Consider the following 22,155-nt stretch of genomic DNA (forward strand, 5'->3'; position numbering starts at 1 on the left):
CTGGACCTATCACTCATCTGGTTCACACTCCTCTACTGTAATTAATGCTATAGCCAGCTAATGTTCCACAGGAGAGTGACACGGCTTCTTTCGAGTGAGAATGAATGATGCCCATGCTCTATCACACAAAGAAACACGGTGCAGGTGTGTGTGTAGGTGTGTAAGAGGTTGAGGCTGTTCACATGGCCTACATGAGTTTATACATATGGTGTGTGGGAGTCTATGCATGCATAAGTGTGATTGATTGATTGATGATAATGATGTGGTAGGACACGCAGTGGGACCCTGGGGCTGAGGTTTTAATTAACTGGTAGGAGAGGAGCTGGCTGGCTATCACAATATATCACCATGTCTGCACTGCAATGACTCAACAGCATCCATCTCAGACCTAGAGCGCGCGCGCACACACACACACACACACACATGCACACAAAGGCCATCTGCCTAGCAGAGTGCAGCTAACATGCTAGTGATTTTTCTGCCTTTCTGCTAGCATTGTTGTTCATTCTTAGCATTTTGCAGGCTGTTTTCAATAGGTGCTAAATGTGTTACATTGCTAACATCTTGAAAAAACAGATACAGAAAAGATCTTAAGATTTGATGTAGCGACCGGGTCACAGTATACAAAGGGAAAATATGAGAGTGTGCAGGTTATTTCTTTGTAATTTCCTGTCTGTTTGTTCATTTTTCATTTCTCTGGTTTTATCTGCAAACACACACAAACATAAATACAGAAAGCATGACCTTCCATTGATTTTTTCCCATTCATTCCTTCACCAGAAATCCAATCACATTTCTAAAATTATATCCATTAAACGTGAGCGCAGAAAAGAAGATCTGCTGGATGCATGGAAGAATGGAAGCAAACACACACACACACACACACACACACAGAGTTGTGATAACGACTGCAGGTAAATAACAGGCCTACAGCTTGCTCTACACTATATTGATTGCAACAAAATCAGTGTTTGGTTGCTGTTTTGATTGTGATTTCCATTTATTAAGGTTTAAGATATTGAATGCACACTTTCATGGTGACATCACTAAATGTATAAACTTGCCTCTAATATATTTTCAAACACAGAAAATTACACCTGCACACTGTTGTTTCAGCCTGTGTCCTGAATATACCTCCAACATTCTCTTTGCAAATTGCTGATATTGAGAGAATGGGGAAAAAAAATAATGAGAAAGGATGTGGTAATTACAGTGGTACCTGAGGACAATAAATGTTCTGCACAGCGGGTGTATGTGGTAGAGAGTAAAACTTTCCAACATGTTTAGCTGCCGTCATGTTTCCTTGTTCAGTGATCAAGACTCCTCCAGTTTCCCAGTCCATTATGATTAAGTTTTGGCCATCCATTTTAAAAACTTAAGGTCACATCCCTGCAGACATAACAGCACAAAAAAAAAAAAAGATGGACTTTTGGTGTTTGGTGTTTTTACTTCATCTTCTTCTATGAAATTGATCAAGAGAGAAGAGCAGAGAAACAGACTGTTTTGTGTGGAAAATAGCCAAGGGAGGTACCTGAGGGCTAGAACCTCAGAACAGATGCCAACCACAGCACACTGAAGCTAGCCATGAAACAGCTGGCCTCATGGAGACATAGTAAAAAACACACAAGCCAACATTATTTTTAGACCAGATTGAAGACCAGAACAGTTTGTTTTAGATATACATGTACAATGTGTAACTTGATTATGTTGGTTGGTTTCACTAGATTATTGCCAGCTGTCACACACTTGATCGTAAAACTTTTTTTACTTTTTCAGTTAATGCCTCATGCAAGTTTGAGTTTATAAGGCCATTTGTCATGAGCAAGTCCCAAAGGACTGGAGATGAAAAATACAAAAAGGAGACAGGCTCAGGAAAAAAGGAAAAGGAGACATAACAAATGAAACTGGAACAAAGCAAACAAACAGGCGCCACAGAAATCTGTTGTTCAAACACCACATGTCTGCACTCAGACACAGGATATCCATGGTTGCAAAAAAAAAAAAGAAGAATCAGTACCTGCAGGAAAAATGAGCTTAAAACACAAAGTATATGTGCATTATAGATATATGCCAAAGTTAATACGTGAACAATTGACATTCACATGGGATTTCACACTAACCCTGCTGCTCGCCAACCCTTTTCAATGCTTGCGTACAAGTTAAAGACTGTGACTCTCTGCAGGAATTCATCAGGATTATGTCAGTTTTAAAGCATCGAGCAACTCTCACCACCCAAGACACCGTCTGACTCACTGGGTTACAATGCAAACAAAAATCGATTTGGGAGCATCCAGAGCAGGTGATAAAAGTCACAATGAAAAGTGTAATCACAGCATCCAGTTATGACTCTTGGGAGGACTCTGCCCCCACATCCTACTCCCGGCCCTCAGGAAATAAACTTGCTAGCTTTATTGTGTTAATCTAAATCCTCTGTGAAGTCTTTGTGGGAATATGATGCTTTGTGCAGCGCAGCACTGTATAGTGCATGCATTGTTTTATGTTTCGATGAATGAATCCAATCAATCATTTGTCCTGTCTTTGTGTTTGCTTTCAAACTGCTGAAGGCTTCAATATTCATGTCGGCACCAGAGGTAACGATGCAGTATAAAGGCTTGGAGTCTAAACAGACAGTTTGTCTTTTCTGTCGATTTTTGTCCCCTTCCCACAGCCGGCACATATTAGCGACAAAGTGTTGGTGAGGTTCCCAAAGTTAAAAGTGATGAACTTGGGCTTGTGAAGAGAAGAGGCACAGATGTGCGCACATCAAAACAACCTGTCTCAGGCACACACACACACACACACACACACACACAACATATCGCCCGCAATGCCTCCACTATAAAATCTTTTTCTCAAACTGCTCCTGCCTTGATTCCTTTGGCCTCAGGGTATGATGCCTCAAGAGGACAAACTCACTCATATTCTTTCTCTTCTGCTTGCCCTCTCAGTCTTTCTCTCTCACTCACATTGACACACACACACACACGCAAGGCTGAGCTTTCTGAGGCCCCCGAGCACCAACTCTTTTGAGGACATCAGCAAGAGGACAAGAACTTGAATGCATGTTTATAAGTCCTGCACGTTAACAGACATGCGCATATGAACCGGGACCAATATATTCCATTGCTGACTCTGCATGCAGCTCGCAGCTTGTTCTTTATCCCTAAATATTCTTTGAGACTATCTCTGAGTCTCACCCATTTGTCTCCCTTTTTCTCTGTATGTTTATCTCTCCAATCCTCTTCCCTCGCCTCTGCTCGTATCCTCTCTCTCATTAGCCTCTCTCGGTCTCTCCGATTCTCTGGACATTTATAACTTCACCTGCAGCACTGGTTCTAATTATATCCGGGGAACGTAAACGAGATGGTTGGTTGAGCTTACAAACAACAGAAAGCTGTAGGTATCTGTGTCAGTGGAGTCTTAAACCTCTCATGTTGCACTCCCTTTATTCACTTTAACCAACACATGCGATCCAAGTGCCTCCTCCCCATTTAAATGTTTTTTTTTATTATTTCCTGTTTCAATGTTGGTACAATATTGCAGAGTTAATGCAAGAAGTGCCTTTTAAAATCTTTGTACATGCTCTCTCTGTGAAATTATCTACTTATATATTATATTTATATTCATGGGAATCCTAAGGAAATCAATCAAAACTCCAAAATTGTCCATAATTGGTAGGAGGAAGAGATTCCAGCGACTTCTTAGGCTTTAATTTTGGCGAAATGAAACACAATGCTGAAAAATTCAAATGAGTAATACTTTGTTGATCACAATACAAGCATAATGTTGACAAACACGACACATTACAAACATTACCAGCAACCACCTTTTTTCTGTAATGCATCTCCACTGTGATCACTGTGTTTTGAACATGGCTGTTGTGAATTACAGTTGACATTTTTTGAACCAGCTCATTTTAATCCCGTTAAATGGAAACCTTTTCTCCCTAACACTGATCACACTTGTCACCACACGCGCTCAGACACAGAAAAATACATGCCTACAAGGCGGCAGACAGGCAAGCAGGGTGTCGCACACGTGCAGTCACACGCACGCAGACCCACACACACACAGATGCTGCATATTAAAAAGCACCATAATGGCCTGTCGAGTTTTTTTTTTGAGCGTGGTCAACACAACATCTCTGCGTCTATGGATGAATGCACACACACTTTTTTTTAGCCAAAAGGAGTGCCAAACCAAATGATGCACACACGCGCTGAAAGTTTTATGTGATGGGTTCAGGGTAAGTTCAGCACCGATCAGGCACAACATCAACAGTGAACTCGTGGGCTTGCAAACAGTGTCTCTCACGGTCAGTCAGCATCATGTGACCTGCACTGACCTGTAATTAGATTGCTCCGCTGGATCAATCACTGTAATTGAAAAAATGCCAAAAGCAGCAGCGAGATTCACCATATTGCCAGATTTGGCTCAAATGCGATCAGAGCTGTCCGACGAATAAGCACTCGATCGACACGGACAAAAAAACAGACAAACCCACTTCACGCTCACAAAATATTATCATGGGGAATTACTATGGCTAATGGTGCCAAAAACAAAGAAAACAGATAACACACGTGTTCAAATAGCCATCAGGTATCCTATTATATAAGCTCTGGGGAGACATTACCCTCCACAGCATTTATTAATAAGCTCGATTCTCTTCTGACTCTCTGTGGCTCTCACCCTCTTTTCTCTGTTCTTTCTCCACACCTTACTTTTTGGAATCAGTCTCTTTCTTGCTTCTTTCTTTTTTTTATTATCTCTCTCTGTCTGTGTTTTGTCTCAGTGTTTCCCTCTCAGTTTCTCTCTGTTTTTCTCTCCCTGCCTCTCTGGCAAGGTTTGGTTGGTTCTTATCTATTTTCACCACTATCTGGTGTTGGGGGAAGATAAGCATGCATTTGCATGTTTAATGAACCAAACACCCCCGATTCCCCTCAGCATGAGAACACACACATACACAGGGATGCGCTTATATACATACTCACACGCACAAGCACGAGCACGCACACTCACACACACACACACACACAGACACACACTGCTGCTGTTGGCCCTGCAGGCCTCCGTCTCCTTGCCACTAACATGGAGTCACCAGCTGCTGACTCCTACAGGAGTAAGCATGGCCTATCTATCCACCCTCACTTCTACAGGCAAAATGAGGCAGGGACATTATTTGGACTAACCACGCCACAACAAAGCAAAGGAAAAAATCTGACATATTGGAAAGAAGCAAGATCTAAAAGATTTGAGATTGATTGAGTACATAGTGGCCAATTACCTGATGGCCATTAGTGACAGAAAGCTGACAAAATCTTTGTCAGTATAAACCAAGGGTCACCAATTGGTTTGCTGGCTGCTGATCTGAAGTGTGGCATTATGGCTGTCGCCATCTTGTTTTGTTGGGAGTCAGAAGTGACCACATTTGGGCAAGAGGGTGGAGGGGAGGGCATTGCTATGTCTCTATCCTGATTAGACACACCGTGGTAGCGACTTGTCGAACACAAGGTAGCCATGTCCTAGAGCATGCAAAGCGAACATTGCGCTGTATTGAAAAAAATACTTGAAACTAGTAATTGGGAAACTTTTTACCGTGGTAAAAAATCATGTGAGAAGTAGGGTAATTTTCTCATAAGCCTACATACAATCAGAACGCAGGATAAGGCACTATATGTTGGCTTCACCTTTTCGACCCAGATGCTCTGTCCAGTATTTATGCAAACTATGGTATAAACTAAGCCCTAAGCCCAGGAAAGCAGGAAAGCAGTGTAACTAGTGGTCAGTACAGCAATCTGGTATGCATATTTTGACAAAATATGCTAAATTTGACAGATTCTTTTTCAAAGATAGATGCTTAGAAGTGACCAATCATCCACTGTTCTGGCTACTATTTAAGGGATTGACTGGACAAGCAACATTTAAGTGCTTAGTACACTTGGTACACACTGGCAGTACTTGAGTGTCCCAGAGCAACAATCAATCTCTAAATCCCTGACTGTTGTTCCTTAGCTGACTCTGACCTCTGACTTCCTATTTGAGGATGCTGAGATAAAATTGCATTTTTAAATCAGCAACATCAGTATTCAGTAAGAAAATATCCATTTTCTAACCGTAGTAAGTCTGAATGCCCTTTAACTGAACAATTTTTATTTCAATAACAGCTAACCTGCCTGCTAGCAATGCCATCAAGTCACTTTAAAGAAACATAAAGCCAAAGGTGCTGCTTCTCAATATACAGTGAAACGTGTCATATGAGGGGGGAAAAAAATGCACTCACGTAAAATGTGAAAAGCCAAGATGTAATTTAAGAGCAAAGACAGATAGATAGGGGGCGAGATGAAACAACACAGAGAGAGGCAGACAGAAAGATAGACAGTGGGGACGACAGCGGTGTGAGAGATGTCGCCACCTGCCACCATTTTTCTCCTCTCCTCTTGGAAATGCATCATCAGTCATTAGGGGGGGAGCATGACTCCCGGAATCATCATCACTCACACACACACACACACACACACACAAACACAGGCCCAAACACAAGGCGTATTTTAAGGAATAATGCGGCGGCATATAATTTGAGTTCTCTCTATGCAGCATTTTGCTGAGCTTATAAAACCGCCTGCAGCTAATGGTGTGATGGATCCCTCTATTATCACCCAACGCAGGAGACGAGAGTGGGGTATAGTGAGATAAAGGAATGTAATTGGATAGTATTTTAGCCGTGGCGAAAACAGGAGGGTGGTCAGGGACAGAAAGAGAGCACAGAGGAAGCTATAAAACGATAAGTGCATGAAGTCTAAAAGCTGTCCGAATGAGACAGACTTGTCCAATAAATTAAATGCAACGTAAAACAGGAATCACCTGTGTGCAACGCGTGTCTCTAAACTCCTTTCAAATTAAGGTGATGCAATAATGTATTTAAGAATATACTGAGTCCATGCAGTGCAACATGATGATATGATGTAGGATGCAAACCAACTTTAAGCACAGCACAAACTTGAAAAAAAAAGGGAAGAAAGTTAATATTTTTATTTGCATTGGACACGTTGGCAGCAGAGCAGAGAAGATCATAATCACTTTGATGATGCACTGACTTTAACCTAGCGCCCTCATCAAAACTGCACTTCATCTCATACTTTATTTTTTTTGGAAGAGAAGAGACGTCGAGAAAGGAGACGAGGGGAGAGAAAAGAAGTTAGCGCAAGTCAGACAAAACTTAATTCAATGGCAGACCAGCAGGGGACTTTTTCAAACTGTTTCTGGCACCCACTATGTGTCTGGGGTGTATTAGTTGCTGTGATCAACTGTAAAGTGTGGGAAAACTCAGCCCAAACCAGTGGTGTGAATGTCTGCTCCTCAGGGCTGGACAACTTTATAGCCTAGAAAATGTGTTTGCCCCTGAGAACAGTCTTGGGTGCAGGGTGAGGAAATGTGCGGGTATGTGTGTGTGTGTGAGAGTGTGTTTGTACGCACGGCACATAGAGCGGCACTGGTCCCTGCTGGTGTGGAACTAAATGCCACAGCTTGATTAGGATAAATAGTCCTATAGTGGCTCAGGAACTGGGCACCGACACACAGCAGGACAAGCATGTGCTTTTGTTCTCATATACAGTTCACACACACACACACACACGCGCACACACTCTGACACTCAGGCCTTACCTTACGCTGACCTACCCGAGGGGTCTTTGGGCAGATGTGTAAGTCTGAACAACACAATCAGAAAGCTGTTGCTGCCTCAGGACATGAACTTTACACCTCACTCTGCCTCCCACTCGCTCTCTCTCTTTCTCACACACACACACGCCCACACACTTTTTTGCCTCTCAATCTGTATCTCTGTCTCAGTTCAATATGTTGACTTCAACATTAAATTTGATGCAAACTACTTCTGCAGCACATAAAGCAGAGCATGCAAACAGCTGAATGAAAGCAATGAAAACATTGTGTGTGCGCATGTGCTGGTATATCTATGTGTGTGCTTGTCACTCGCTCAACATACAGAACATGTATCCACCTGCATACAACCACTTATCATCGCATGAGCAAAGGACCAGATTAAGGCCACATGAATTGATGAAGACCATTCAGTTGCAGGTGGCATCACTGGTGTCACTTTCTGTCATTCCGCAACAACATCATGATTAAAGTTTTAGCATATCAGAAATAATGTGCTTTACTGTGGCTGCAATAACATGCAGGTCAGGAGCTATGCATATACTCATAGAACTGGAGCAACATCCCGGAAAGTAGTGTTGTCCACTGACACGAAGATGTGGCAGGTAAGAGCAAAGCACGCCAATCTCTCTGTTGTTGGCTGCAAAAACCAACAGTCTTCATCTACTCGCACCATGCCATCAAGTGAAGACAGAGAAGATAAACTTTATTAAACCCAGTTTTTCAGCACAAAGCAGCATTCCCTTCAGAACTGAAGCTCAATGACGGATTGATACCGACTTCAAATTTGGAGCCTAACATTTTTAACTGCTTATTTTGCAGGTTAGCCTGTTGAACTCGGCAGCTAATGTGGCTATACTGCAGGTCCACAAGCAATGTTTGACTATTTAATATGAAGGGACTTGTTGCTCCTGCTGCTTTTTGTGGAACTTCATACAGCAAAGCAAGTTCAGCTATCTTTGTTGTTGCACGAAAGGCCCTTGTGCTCCATGATCCATGCAGGTATATGTGTCTGCTGCTGTATGTAAATGCTATAATATATACCACAAAAATCCCATGACGTGACTCCAGTCTTCTGCCTGGTAGCAGCATTGTCTTTGCTGGTGAGAGCTTCCATCGCCACTGGCCATCAGAAGGGAAGAAAAATCTTTTGTCTTCCTTTCGTTCTCACTGTAATGCAATTTTTCTTCACAAATCGCATCAAAGTCCATCACCAGCAGTAGATAAAAATTCAGCGACGCCTGAAGCAACGATCTGTCTGTTTACAAAATAGACGTAATCCACATGCTTCAACCCATGAGCGTCATAAATACATGACAGCAGGATACATAAATGATATGGCCAAAGGGAATGTCTGGTCAACAGAGCTCATCAAAAGTGATTATCCCACACGAGCTGCTTACACTCGATCCAGGACTAGATATGTTGTACTGCACGCGAGTGAACACACAGAGAGAGTTCGGTTTATTAGCACAGTGACAATACAGCGAAGAAAAATAATATTTGTGAAAAATAAAGATTTAAAATAGCGGATAGAGAGATACATGTGTACAGCAAAAGAGAGACAAAGGTGACAGAAAATGAGACAATGAGAAGAAGCGAAAGACAGACAGAGAGGGAACAGGTAAAGATTTAAAATAATAAATCAATGCATTCTGTGGCTGCCACAGGGTAATGAAAGCTTTTTATTAGCCATCTATCTCTTTCCTTCTCTCCCTTCCTTCTGTCCTTTCCCTCGCGCTTCCCCCAGTGCCGATACTCCCATTCCTCTCTAACAATTCCATTAAGCACGACAAAACACTCATTTAGAGGTCACATTTGTTTCGCTAAACTTTGCTTGTCGTCTGCATACCAACTGAATGGCTGCCTTACTCGGCTTGGCTTCCTGTTATCTGACATGACCGTCTGCTTTGAAGTAATTGCCGAATTATAATGGACTTCTGCATGCTTCCCCCTTTCTCTGTAATGACGCTGCTATGCAACAACATACAGCACTCAGACTGTTCCTCATTGTGCCTTATTTGTTCTAAAGCATAACTGATTGCTCTAATATCTACATTTCGTCACCTATCACATCATATATGAATAAATACGCCACAATATCGCCACAAGGCACCAAGCTGGTACGGTGTTTGCTTGTAGCCAGTGAAATATGACAACAACATAATTAAGTTTTGCCGGTGAATCCATAAGCTTATGCGACATCTCATATATGGCCTTGGTAATCTACTGCCCCCGGTTACGATTATCTTAGTTGCCAGCTTCCCATTATTTCCTCAACAGTTCACAGGCAGTGCTTTTACGCACCAATAATGCGTCCCTGAATGCCCAACAAGGGCACTCCAAGGCAGATGAAAGCCATGGGATCTGCAATGATCTGAATCTGTCAAGGAATTGTACATTCATCTGCCTTATATCTCTAGGAGCTGCAAAAACACTGTTGAGAAGCATGTGGAACAAGTTCTGCGAGCTGCTGGTCTCTGCAGCAATTAGTGCATTAAGAATTGTGCTTAAGTCTCATGGATGATTTATTTCATTGTTCGTGAGAAAAAAAAAAGACACGAGCACTGAGGCTGCAGCACACAGTTCATAAAGCTCAGAACAAATGTTTCATTACAGAGCGTCGTAATGGAATAGATGAGAGCAGCCTTCATATTTTTATGATCCATCACGCACTCGACGGTGGCTTTTCAAAGCTGGAGCCAGTTTAAAAATAATTCCAGTGTTTTGGCCTCCACACTCCAGGTTTTGTTTGGTAACATCATCACATGCCTTGCAACTCGAAAAACTGAGCATCCTTAAACTTTTGGAAGAACATTGTTTGGAAAACTGTCATTGCTGACATGAAGGCTTGCTCGAAGTTTTAGACTATTCTTTTCTGCTGCTAAAACTCAACAACCTGGGTGTTTCCATATGTTCTTCCACTTTTCACCAACAAATCAACTTTAATCTTCAAAGCTACAGAGTAATGTACATTGCAGGCAAATGACACATCACAATGAATTATAGTATTAAAATCACCTTCCGCTACATATGCAGCCAGTTATCTTGGCGATTATCTTCATTTGCAGGAAAGACTTATGCAACTAGATTCCCCATATAATGTCATTTCCTAACGTCATTTGGTGCTGTATCATTGTTTGTCTTGGCATATCCACAATGATGACAAATAGACGCGTACTAATTGAAAGACAGCAAACGCAGCTTCAGTGATATGCCCCTTTAAAAGAGCACTGAAGGCTTGAGCTGCACAGCCAGTCAGGCAGAAAAGACAGCAGGAGCAAATGTTTCCCACTGGCTGCCACTTACCACTAATGTTAGAAAATGATAAATTAGTCTCGGCATGGCGTTGGGATTGTACGTGTTTGCGTGTGAATGTGTACGTGTGCCAGTGTGTGTGTGCCCTTCCTGTAAAGTGTGTGCCGCATGCCAACAGTTCACAGTGTGAACAGATGTTAGAAACTAATGCCCTGGGTTTCTGCACCACAGTCAGGCATTTTTTAGGGTCCTCAGCTCTGAGGAGGAGTCCGTGGAGATGCCTGAATTGCTTTATCGAGCGGAACACAACTAAGGACACGCAGGCTCGCAGCGGATGCCAAGAACACACACGGACACGCAAACACAAACACAGCGCTGGCCCCGAGCATGTGCAATACAAACCCACAAGCAGAGGGTATACAAAAACCCACACATTTGGAACAATAATACACACGCAGGCACACACAAAACTACAGGGTACCAGGTAGCTTTCACCCTCACAGGCTTCTAACAGAGTAATGGACCCACTGCTGAGTGAATATGGTGGCTGCAGCCTAAAGCCCACAGGAAACCTTGTCGGAGAGAATACAGATTCATGAAAAGAGAAACATAACTTTTGAGGGATGAGAGTAGGTTTTCCATGAATGCTATATAGAATACATAAAGGACCCCTAGTTTTCATCTTTCTATTTATTTAGCTAACTCAATTTTCCCTTACAATCCAACTAACTCATCCTCCTTCTTCCCTTTTTACCCCGTGCTTTATTGTAACACCTATTCACTCAGAGCCAGTCGCTACACTCTATATTTAGCTGCTGCCTGTCAGTGAGACCCTGATGAAGGAGAGGAAAATGAGTGGTGATGTTGCAGACCATGGGAAAGGTTAGCGCTGTCTCTTTGAGTAGCATCAGACTCTCTCTGATCATTCACAGTTATATTGCAGACACTAATATCTATACTTGGGCTTCAAAAAAAAAAAGGTGTGGGGGGGGCTTTGGAATCTGCATGAAGGATAATGTCAATCAAAATGGAAAAAAAAGAAAATCATAAAAAGGGGCAAACTCAGAGGTGAGTTGTCATATGTGTGTATACAGTATTGCACAAGGAACGCAATGTACATCACACATTTTAGTTGACACACCGACAAATTTGAGCACGCACAGGGATGGATGTGGACTCAGTGGCATATAGTGAGCTGTCAGCAGACAAAAGCTTAGCTGGGCCAATCCTCCATATCTGATGTGATAATCATAAGATGATGCAACTGTGAGACAGCAGACTTGACAGCAGACAGGCTATCGCTGGCGCAGACACACGCACCGGCAGGCATTCTCACAAGTGTAAAGCGAAGGCAGCCAAACAGATGCACAAGTCCAGATAAAGCCATGGTGAAGTGTTGCAAGACATCCAACTTTTAACATGTGTCGATGACATGAAGACTACAGATGATGTTGCCAGTGAGGAACACAAACACACATTATTGGATACTGTATATGAGAAAGTGACAGGCCACATGTTGGGTTCAACAAGAAGATAAAGCTCAAAAAGTTGAAATTTGCAGAAATAATATTCAAGGAGGTGCAGGCAAGCCATCTAGATCTCTCTACCAAGACAAAGTCTTGCCTCATTCAAAATTATTGACTGACCTGTCCAAATTCATCAGAATAATATAAGTGAATTACGATGGCCTGATATCAGGCTAATAAGCCCAACAAATCATGAGTCAAGAGAAAAAAAGGAGAACAGTTTGAAACCGTAGAAAATCGGTGCAACTATATATAAATATCTAAAAAGTGTGCATAGTTATGATAACTTTTTTGTTCTCTAGTCTTATTGACATTTCTTAATGGCATAGAAACCACTTATAATAATAACTAATACACCAAGTCCAGGTTCCTGAAACAGCAGACACCATCATACATCCAAACAACAAGAGGATACATAAAAACACACTTAAAAACAATAAATATGTGTCTCACTAGCAGATTTATGATTATGGTGGCAATAGCAAGCGTCTGATTTATAGGTCTCATATGTCTCTTTCTGCAAAATGAATTTGAGGTTTGTGGCAACATTTTAAAACAAAGGTCGATTGAGTTCTTGCTATAAGTATCAGAGTAAGTAGGAATGTGAAACTATTCTTACAGGTAACATGAACAGATTCAGTTTAGTTTAGTTACAGAATGCATTTACTTTGTCTTTGATGTTGGTGCTCAGGGGACCTTTGAATCACTGTCCAGGTATATTAGCATATAATGGAACTTCAACAAAAATCCAAGAAGGAAGCCTTTAAACTTTCACCAAAAGTCTCATCTGAGACTCAAGCTGGAGCAAACTGAATGAACTGGGAAAGTTCAAAAGTGTCTCTTTTTTCCCAGCGTGCTCTGTTTCCCTGCCCGCCCCCCTCAGGGTTGTGTACTTATGCAATAAGCTGCCTGAGGGAGTCAGAGGGATGCTGAATTCATATGAACCTGAATGTTTGACATCACAGCAAAATCCATGGCAACACAAACACACACACACAAGCATATCAAGTGTATCGCAACTTTCCACCAAACTTTACTTCTGCTCTGGATTTTTATTAACAGGGAGGCAAAGCCTGTATTAGAGAGAATGTGAGGGGACGGCAATTTAGTGAGAGGAGAGGGGCAGATATTGAGCTAAAGGTTTGAGCTGTTAGCATAAAATTTAAAATTAGCATGCTAGTCACATATATCCCCCCCTCCTTCATCTTTACTCCCTCTTTCTGTTAAGAGCGCTCTCTTCCTCATCTGAAAAGGATTTGGCAGCAGAAAGGTCAGACTTACAAATGGGGAACATAATGAAGTATTTTGAAGGGTTGCGTGTCTGTGGCTAATATGCTAATTAGTGCTGTGTTGTAACAAAAGGGTTTCCAGGAAGTGAAATACTAACGCTTGACCGAAGACTCTGTTGCAAGGCTAAGTCGCTAAGAGGATATTTTTTTATGGACCATGTCTATGTGTGGGTGGAGGTGTGTGTTGTCACACTCTCAGCAAAGTTGCCGAGGGTTGTGTTGATGTGTCTGTTATATCAAGCCCTCAGCAACTACCGATGTGTGTGTGTGTGTGTGTGTGTGTCGGCGCAGCATGTGAGAGTGTGCACGTTGTGAAGCGTGTTATCATACTCTCACATCGTTGTTTCGTCCGTCTGCATAGTATAGGTGTAAAGCTCACGACAGACTCAGTGTTATTTTACCCCATGTAACACCGTCGATGTGTTTGTGTACGTGTGTATGAGTGTGTTTGTGTGTGTGTGTGTGTGTGTGATATTGCCTGCAACCTCAGTGTTGTCCCAATCCATCCTGCTGATAAATGCACTGCACAGCAGGGGGAACACTGTTCTTTTCCAGTAACATCACTCCACAGATCTAAGGAGAAAACACCCAGGCTGTGTATGCTGTGTGTGTGTGTGTGTGTGTGGTGTGTGGCAGTGTGTGTCTGTGTGGCAGTGTGTGAGACAGAGAGAGAGTGAGAGAGAGATGAAGGTATATAATGGTCCAGTCAGCGTTAGTGTCATGAATGACCCAGAACCTGTTCCATCATCCTCTAAGTTTAAGCATACACTTGTGTGTTGGGGGGAGCACACACACACACACACACACAAGCACACACACACACACACACACACACACACGCGCGCGCACACACACCCATACACACGTGCATACAAACCAAACTGTATACTTGCGTGTTTTACTTGTTATGTTTGATAAGCTGGGGAAATCACGACGCCCAAAGCCCCACACGCACACACAGTGCATGTTTTAACACACAAAAACACATGCACATACACACACCTTCTGCACAAAAGCCCAACCACCACACACAACAGATGGGGATAGTGTGTATTACCTGATACCCCCTTTCAACCCCAACCCACCACACACACACACACACACAGAAAAACAGGGTTTGCATGTTACCTGATGCTGCTCATGCTGCCTGCCTCTGATCCCAGCTTGCATCTCTCCAGCTGGGTGGCGACAATCTGACGCTCAGCCTCAAGTTCCCTGGTCAGGCGCTCAAACTGGAGCTCCTTAAGAGACAGAGAAAGACAAAGTGTGTGTAAGGCTGGGCAACAGAGAGAGAGAGAGAGAGAGAGAGAGAGAGGGCTGAGGATATCAAAACTTTAAAACTTTTTTTTCTTTCCAGCCTAAGTGGTCATTAGTGGGAGATGGGTGGGGCATTAAAGCTGTTAACACCATAAATATCCTTTTTTAATGTGCTAATATAATAACCTTTTTAAGCCATCCAACAGTATTGGATGAGCATTTCGATGTGAATAATAAGTTGCTTTGGGACTGCAGCCTACTTGTCACAGGAGAAGTGAAGCATTGTCAGCCGCAGGTCATGGAAACAGCTCAGGGCTGGAAGACAGCTAAAATGAAGTGTGATCATTAACATGAATGTGATTGACAGGTGAGAAAAGGCGTGAGGCAGAGTGGCGGGTTGAAAGTGTTCTAAATGTGTGCGCAAAAAGCCCCTTTAATCCTATCCGCCGTGTGGCGCGGGAGGGTTGTCAAGTGGAGCGGGTGAAGCACTCCACCAGAAACTGGGTTACAAACTGCAAATCTGTCTAACGAAGATATTTGTGGAATTCCTTCATGAAATGTGTGTTATTCCCAGATGCGCTGTTTTCCTGTTTGGCTCGACAAAGACGCGTTTGCATTTGAAAAGGTGCCACAATTCTAAAAAAAATTTACAGAGGAGGTTTTTCTTTCTACACGGCAACTTTATAACAGAAATCAAGACATATTTACTGGATAAATTTTATCATGAAAAATAAGTGAGAGAAGCCTCTAATGCACCGAGGCTGTGTCCTAACTGCAGCGGCCCCGGTTCAATTCCAACCCAGAGCCCCCTGCGGCACACCGTACTTTTACTCAGTGCTGCTGTCGGCCTACACGCAACCATAAATGACTTCATGTGTGGCTACAGTCTGGCGAGTTGCACTTTCCTGTCAGGTTACACCCATGCCGACACACTGCTGGGAGCTGCCTGTGCAAGGCAGCACGGATGGCAGATTCCCGAGGGAGGCGTGAGAGTGCCCCTTTCGCTCTGACGACCCCTGAATGCATCACTCTTAACCCGAACCCTGTTTGCGTGCGCATGTGTGTGCTGACGCATTAGCTATTTAAGTTGCTTACTGACAGCTCTGCATCCGTCATCCAGCTAAGAGCCAGACGGATGAGATTTCAAACCAGAAATCAATGTGTGTAAGCATGTGCATGCACGCGTGCGGATGTCTGCCGCATTCAAGCCACATGGAAGGAGATCAATAGCAAAGCGAACTCCACCCAGCCGAAGGCATTGTGTACGTACGACTGAGTGCGTGTGTGCGCGGGATCCGGGGGGAACGAGTGCGTGAGAGAGAGTGTATGCTGGTTTGATTGGTTTTCTCAAAGCCATTTGAAGCTCTGAATGACTTGATCCCCAGTCGCTATCTCAAGTCTCCAACCTCAATCCCCTCTCCTCCCCAACACTACAGAGCACAATGCAATTCATCTCCCTCTCCCTCCCTCACCCCTTTTCCACACATGCTTACAGCAGCCGCTTGCTCATAAATATGCGCACTTTTTCTTTCCCTCTTTGCCTGTCTTCCTCTCGTACACACGTTTCTGTTGTCTCTCTCTCACACACACTCACTTAAATGCCAAAAGCAAGCCCCGGCACATACATATGTAGTAGTAATAGTAGTAGTGGTAGCTGTAGTTCATTGATCTCGCAGCAGGAAATTCCTTTATCTCTGATGCATTACCTCTTACTGTATGATATATGAAAACATGTCAGCACACTACTCATCTGCTGTAAGGTCACAGAAAAAACCACTAGCCAGGCACAATCTGCATTTCTCCCCACTCCTCTCTTAAGCTTCCCTCCATCAGCCTCCCCACGCTTCCCTCCATTCACCGCGCTGCCTCCAGTCAGCAAGTCCTCTCTCGATTTGCCCGGCTCCACCTGCGACAGGATAAATCTTATACGTGTGAACAACAAAGCAGCGGGTTCAGCCACCCCTATGATTTGCAAAGCGAAGTGACGCTGGGAATTTGAGCAGGGTCTATTAAACCCTCCGGACCCGTAATTCTAAATTACAGCTTTGTTTTACGGCGAGGCGCCTCGTCTCGAAGCCCCGCTCTGCTCCCCGCAGCAGACTGCTTTGTCACCTTGTTTGCCACAGCTGCAACTGTTTTAAATCCTCAAGGTGTAAAAATGCAAATCCCTGCACCTAAAGTAGCATTATGCTAATTGATGATGTATAATGCCTCGATGGTGAAGTATCTAAAATGCCTTCTAAGGTAACATGGTAACGCTTGAACGGAAAACAGATGGGAAACCTGTTAGGCCAGTTCTATATCTGGGTAACATTCATTAAATTATGCATAACCCTTCTCACGCTTTTATTCATTCAAATCCCTTTGCCTAAGGAGGCGGTATGCTGTTGATATGTTGCGATAAATAATGCTATGAGGATAAACTGCTACTGATAAAGACTTTCAAAAGCACATTTATGAATTGGCCATTGGATAGTACCAGTATTTTTACCAGGTGAGCGAGTTTAACTGACTTTCCATGCAGCTGTGCACTTTGATGAGCTGAAAGTACGAGACATTAAAGAGCATTTGAAGCCAACATAATTAATACAGGAACAGGATGCTTCGTTCGGTAGTTTAGGAGCTCTTTGCTGCGGTTTTGTGTTACCAATAATTAAGGATGCTGGAAGCTCCTCTAGAGAGCTTTTCTTAAACACAAAAATCTTTGATTCATGTGGAGACCTAGACCTCTCTCTTTGGGATGCATTGTAAGTAACACGGTGCACCACTGTGTTAAGAGCAGCAGTAAATTTAGCCAGAAAACAGCTGCGCTAATACAGCCAGAAAAGTCAGCAACACTTAAAATCCTGACACTGTCATAATTACACTTGAGGAGTCTTGAAAAAAACATGATTAGCAGCTTCACATCAGAAAGCCTTCCATAATATTTTTGAGAAGAACTTCTTTTGTTGAATGATGTTTTTAGCACAGCACACATCTGCCAGCTCAATAACATTTGACTCTGTAAAAGCTCACTCACTCGCCCGGGTCTGGAAATCACAAAGCGCAGTAAATTCAACCTGACGCAAGCATAAAATCTGCAGATGGATGGAAAGTAAATTATTATGTAGGAAATATTCCAACAACATCCTGAGTGAGTCCTTGTTTCAAGGTGCTGACAATGATGTTAGTAATTACACTTGACATGCCAAGATGAACTTCAAGGCTAAGAGAGGTATCAACTACTAAAACACACATGGACAGAAAAGGTGTGTCATGCTGATAAAAGTATTAGGACTTGGACATCTTTATGGTTATGCTACAGAAGTAAATTTGGAGAGTTTTTTTTTGTGGAAGACATTGACAAACAAGTTGTCTCTCAGCTGAAGGTGGTTTATTGCCTCGACCATGCTTTAAAATGTTCCCTGAACATCCCATGAAGATCGGTGCAACAAGGATAAGGCTGCACCATTGTATGACGAGGATCACCACATAAACTTAATACGATCTCATTAGTTTTAAGCAAACGGCAGGATTTGTCGCACCAGCTAATTTGATTGTGACGCAAGTGGGTTTTATAAAACTTGCAGTTCTGCCGATTCCATAGGTTGTAACCTGCAGTGACCAAACAATTGGTTTTGTGTGCAGTAATATATTTACCTTGGTTAATTTATGGCCACGGTTCAACAGATCCAAAACTGATGAGTTGGGAGTTTCAGCAGGCGCTCCTTGTGCTTCCTCTGTAGGATCACACTATGCTGTGCATGTGCTGCACGCGCGCGTCGCTGCCTCCCCCTCAGCAATGGATAGGAGTCAGAAAGCCGCACCCGCAGTCCGCCACAAAGGTCTCTATGGCAACTGGAGAACCCCATCCACCCCCCTGCATGATCAGTAAGGCTCTGACTCCTCCCACACACAGCCCCTGCCCTTTCGCATACCTGCGCTGCTCTCACAGAGGTGTCTGTGGATGTATTTACGTTTTTCTCCTACAAAAAGCAGAAGCTTGGTTCTGGGGGGTAGGCACAAGTGCTCTCTGAGGGAAATAATTCATATTGTTTAAATATGGTGTGCTCTGTGGATGCTGACGTTGACTCAGGACAGAGAACAACATTAGCAGTCGCCTGATCATTCAGCATCAACAGTGGCGGCAAATACAGAAAATCTGTGTGTTTCAAACATGCTTCCTTCTGGTTACTGAAAGGTGACAGGATAAACTGTCAACATCAGACAGACAAAACTAACAGCTGGAGGGAAGTGACCACTCTCCTAAACTTTCTTGATAACGCTGTCAAAAGTGTTGCTCCTCGGATACTTTTTCAGTACCACATGTTCAAAACCAACTGGTCCTCAACCACTGCTAATGTTATAATATTATTACAGATGTGTTGTTGTGTTCAGTGGCTTTTCCTGTACCAGAACTACATGCAGGTTGTTAACAAAAAACACTTTTTCTTTGTGCTGCGGTATCAAACGACGCATTGAGCATCGTCTGTTTAATGCCAGTACTGTATTCAAATGAAAATTATTTCATAATGAGCAATATTTACTCGACTGTCCTTCCATTTCAGTTTCACCTCAACATTAATTTCCCATCTTATTTTCGAGAATGTTTCATTAGGCGATTAACGCTAATTAGACACAGCAAGGAAACAATCTCTACCATTGTTACCTCTGTGCACTTTCAATTGTTGTTGTCTGTATTACCACCAACACACAGCTGCATTTCAAATTTAAACCGGAGCAAAAACTGATACATTCAGCTTGCTAAGTCAATCCCTCATGCATTGGCAGTATTAAGTGCTATATATTGTTGCACTTGCACCTGTGTACACGTGAGCTGCTGCTCATATAAAATCCTGCACTCTTCTTTAATGTCCTTCAGCCAGACACTAAACCCCAACAGCTCCAGAGGCACAGCTCAGATGTGATATCTGACCTCCCTGTGGAGGAGGGCAACAGAAAGGGAAATCCCCTATAGGGATCCGGAGAGCATCACATTATCCAATAGAAAAGCCTCTGAGCCAAACTCCTCTAAAATAAAAACATAACCAAACAACGGAGAATTAAACGAAATTGAGAAATAAAAGGTGATTTCTTTTAATTTGGTAGCAGTGAAATTGCTATTAAGGACTTGTACAGTATGAAAAATTGCTGCAGAAATTCTTGTTCTGTGTTCTTTGTCATTTTCACATGTGTTCAAGTTTTCCATGGAAAGCAGGAACTTCACACATTGATCAGCAGAATCCATTTTTATTGGATAATGCTTGGAGGAGGGCAAATAAAGCAAAATAAAGGCAACCTTTTACAGTACACAGGCAATAAATACGGGGGAAGTGGCCCATGCATCAGAGCTTTAAATGGGCTAAATAGCAGCTATGGCCTCATTTAGCTTCACCGCTGTTAGTATAAGAACTAACAGCAGTATAGTTCTTTCTCCATGAAAGCTAAATTTCCCCACTTGCCACCATAAAGACACAGTGTGCTGTCTGTGTGTGATTGTCTGTGTGTGTCTAGAGATAAGGCCCAATCATTATAAAGTGGCCTATGGGCAGCTATTAACAGTGCTGGTTTTGGATGGGAGACAAAAGGCTATCAAATAGAGCTATGACCTTCTAGTTGAGAAGTAACTCTCTCTCTCTCTCTCTCTCTCTCATTGTCTCTCTACCCTTCCTCAATCAGCGAAGAGCAATGAAAAAAAGTGAGATGAGTTGAGTGGAATGAAGGAGCGAGAAAGGCGAGTGTGCATGAATGGGAGCTGGCAAAAAAGGTCACTCTCCTCTCCTCCGACACCCCCGTGCATATTAAAATTTCCCACACAGGAGAAATCCCTCCTGATCCTCCTGTCTAAACCTACAGCTGTGGTTCACGCGGCCTAGGTATGGTTCACATTTAGCTGATCATTTCTGCCCCTCTTCCTCCCTCTGTGTCGGGGGGGAGGCAGAGGAGGCCGAGACGTCTCTGTTGATGAAAGTCACATGAGAGGATGGCCGAGGGAGGGATACCTGATCCACTCCCTCTGCATGTGCATGAGTGTGCAAGAAAGGGAGAACAAGAAAACGAGAGGGAGAAGAAAGGAAGACGGATTACAAGAATGCCCTGATCATGTTAATGACTTTTTTTTTTCTCAAACAGTGCAGGTATTATATGTCTGAGTCTGGGGTCTACTGTTACCTGCCGTGGGGCATGTGTGCTTTTGTTCTTGTACTTCTGTCTTTGTGAGAGCAAACACCTGGTTGTAGACTTCAGAGTGACGGCTATTTTTTGTGTGAAGTCACTTGGTTTGGCTTTTGCTCAACAGTTTGAGTATCATTTTACAGTTTTTGTCTGTTTTCTCTTCCAAATGAGAAGATCCAAGTTGGAAAAAACAAGAACTCCTCTTTAAAATAATAGCTGATTTTAGTAGATTGTAAAGTCTGTGTGGTCCGCACACAGAGGAATCAAAAATGAGTGTGTGTGTTTCCTTGCAAGTGTGCGCGCGCCCGCTGCGACTGTGCGTCACCGTTCATGTGTGTGCACCTGTGCGTCGGTGTGTACGCAGGTGCTCTCACCATCTGGCAAATGGTGATACTAGACAAAGAAATATTACACAGCTCGGTCTGGCTTCATTCTGCATCAACTTTGCTCATTAACACCTATCTTTTTCCATAACACATGATTCATTATTGTTGTACACCAGGGATGCTAGTCCCTCTTATCGCAGCGATGACTGGCCTTTTCTGTATCAGCCTGCTTCTGAAAAAATTTAATTTACATTAGCAACAATACCTGAGGGGTGTTCTTTAACGTGATTATGGGTATGAGAGTAATGCAGTGGACGGCGCATCAATACTGATAATAACAGTCAGGACTTCACTTGAAGGGATCATGGCTCATAAACAACACAGGTACACACAAATAGGTGAAGCATCTCAATTTTTTTCAGCTTAAAGCATAAATGAGGAGTTGAGAGTTGAAAAACCTTGAAAAAGTGGGAACATTTGTCAACTTCTAACATTCCCTCCATTCATCTTAATGACTGGTTGAATATTTCAGAAAGTATGAAAGATATGGATTAGAAAAGTAACAGCTGGAATGTCCTAATTGAGCTCCACGGTTTGATGTGTGAATGTTTTTGTGTTGAAGAATGTGGAGGGAGTTGGGTGCTAGATAAACATGACAGAGGAATACTA

The 22,155-nt window shown here is 42.9% G+C and overlaps 1 protein-coding gene across 1 annotated transcript in view; it reads right to left on the bottom strand.

Annotated features, from left to right (window-relative positions):
• ctnnd2a (catenin (cadherin-associated protein), delta 2a) overlaps nucleotides 1-22,155 on the bottom strand; it is a 198,205-nt gene that overhangs the window by 138,742 nt on the left and 37,308 nt on the right. The window contains exon 2 of the mRNA XM_041961934.1: nucleotides 14,879-14,991. Coding sequence (XP_041817868.1) covers nucleotides 14,879-14,991 — 113 coding nt within the window. The remainder of the gene's footprint in view (nucleotides 1-14,878; nucleotides 14,992-22,155) is intronic.

The sequence above is a fragment of the Chelmon rostratus genome, chromosome 20, assembly GCF_017976325.1.
Source record: "Chelmon rostratus isolate fCheRos1 chromosome 20, fCheRos1.pri, whole genome shotgun sequence".
In the NCBI taxonomy this organism is placed as follows: Eukaryota; Metazoa; Chordata; class Actinopteri; order Chaetodontiformes; family Chaetodontidae; genus Chelmon; species Chelmon rostratus.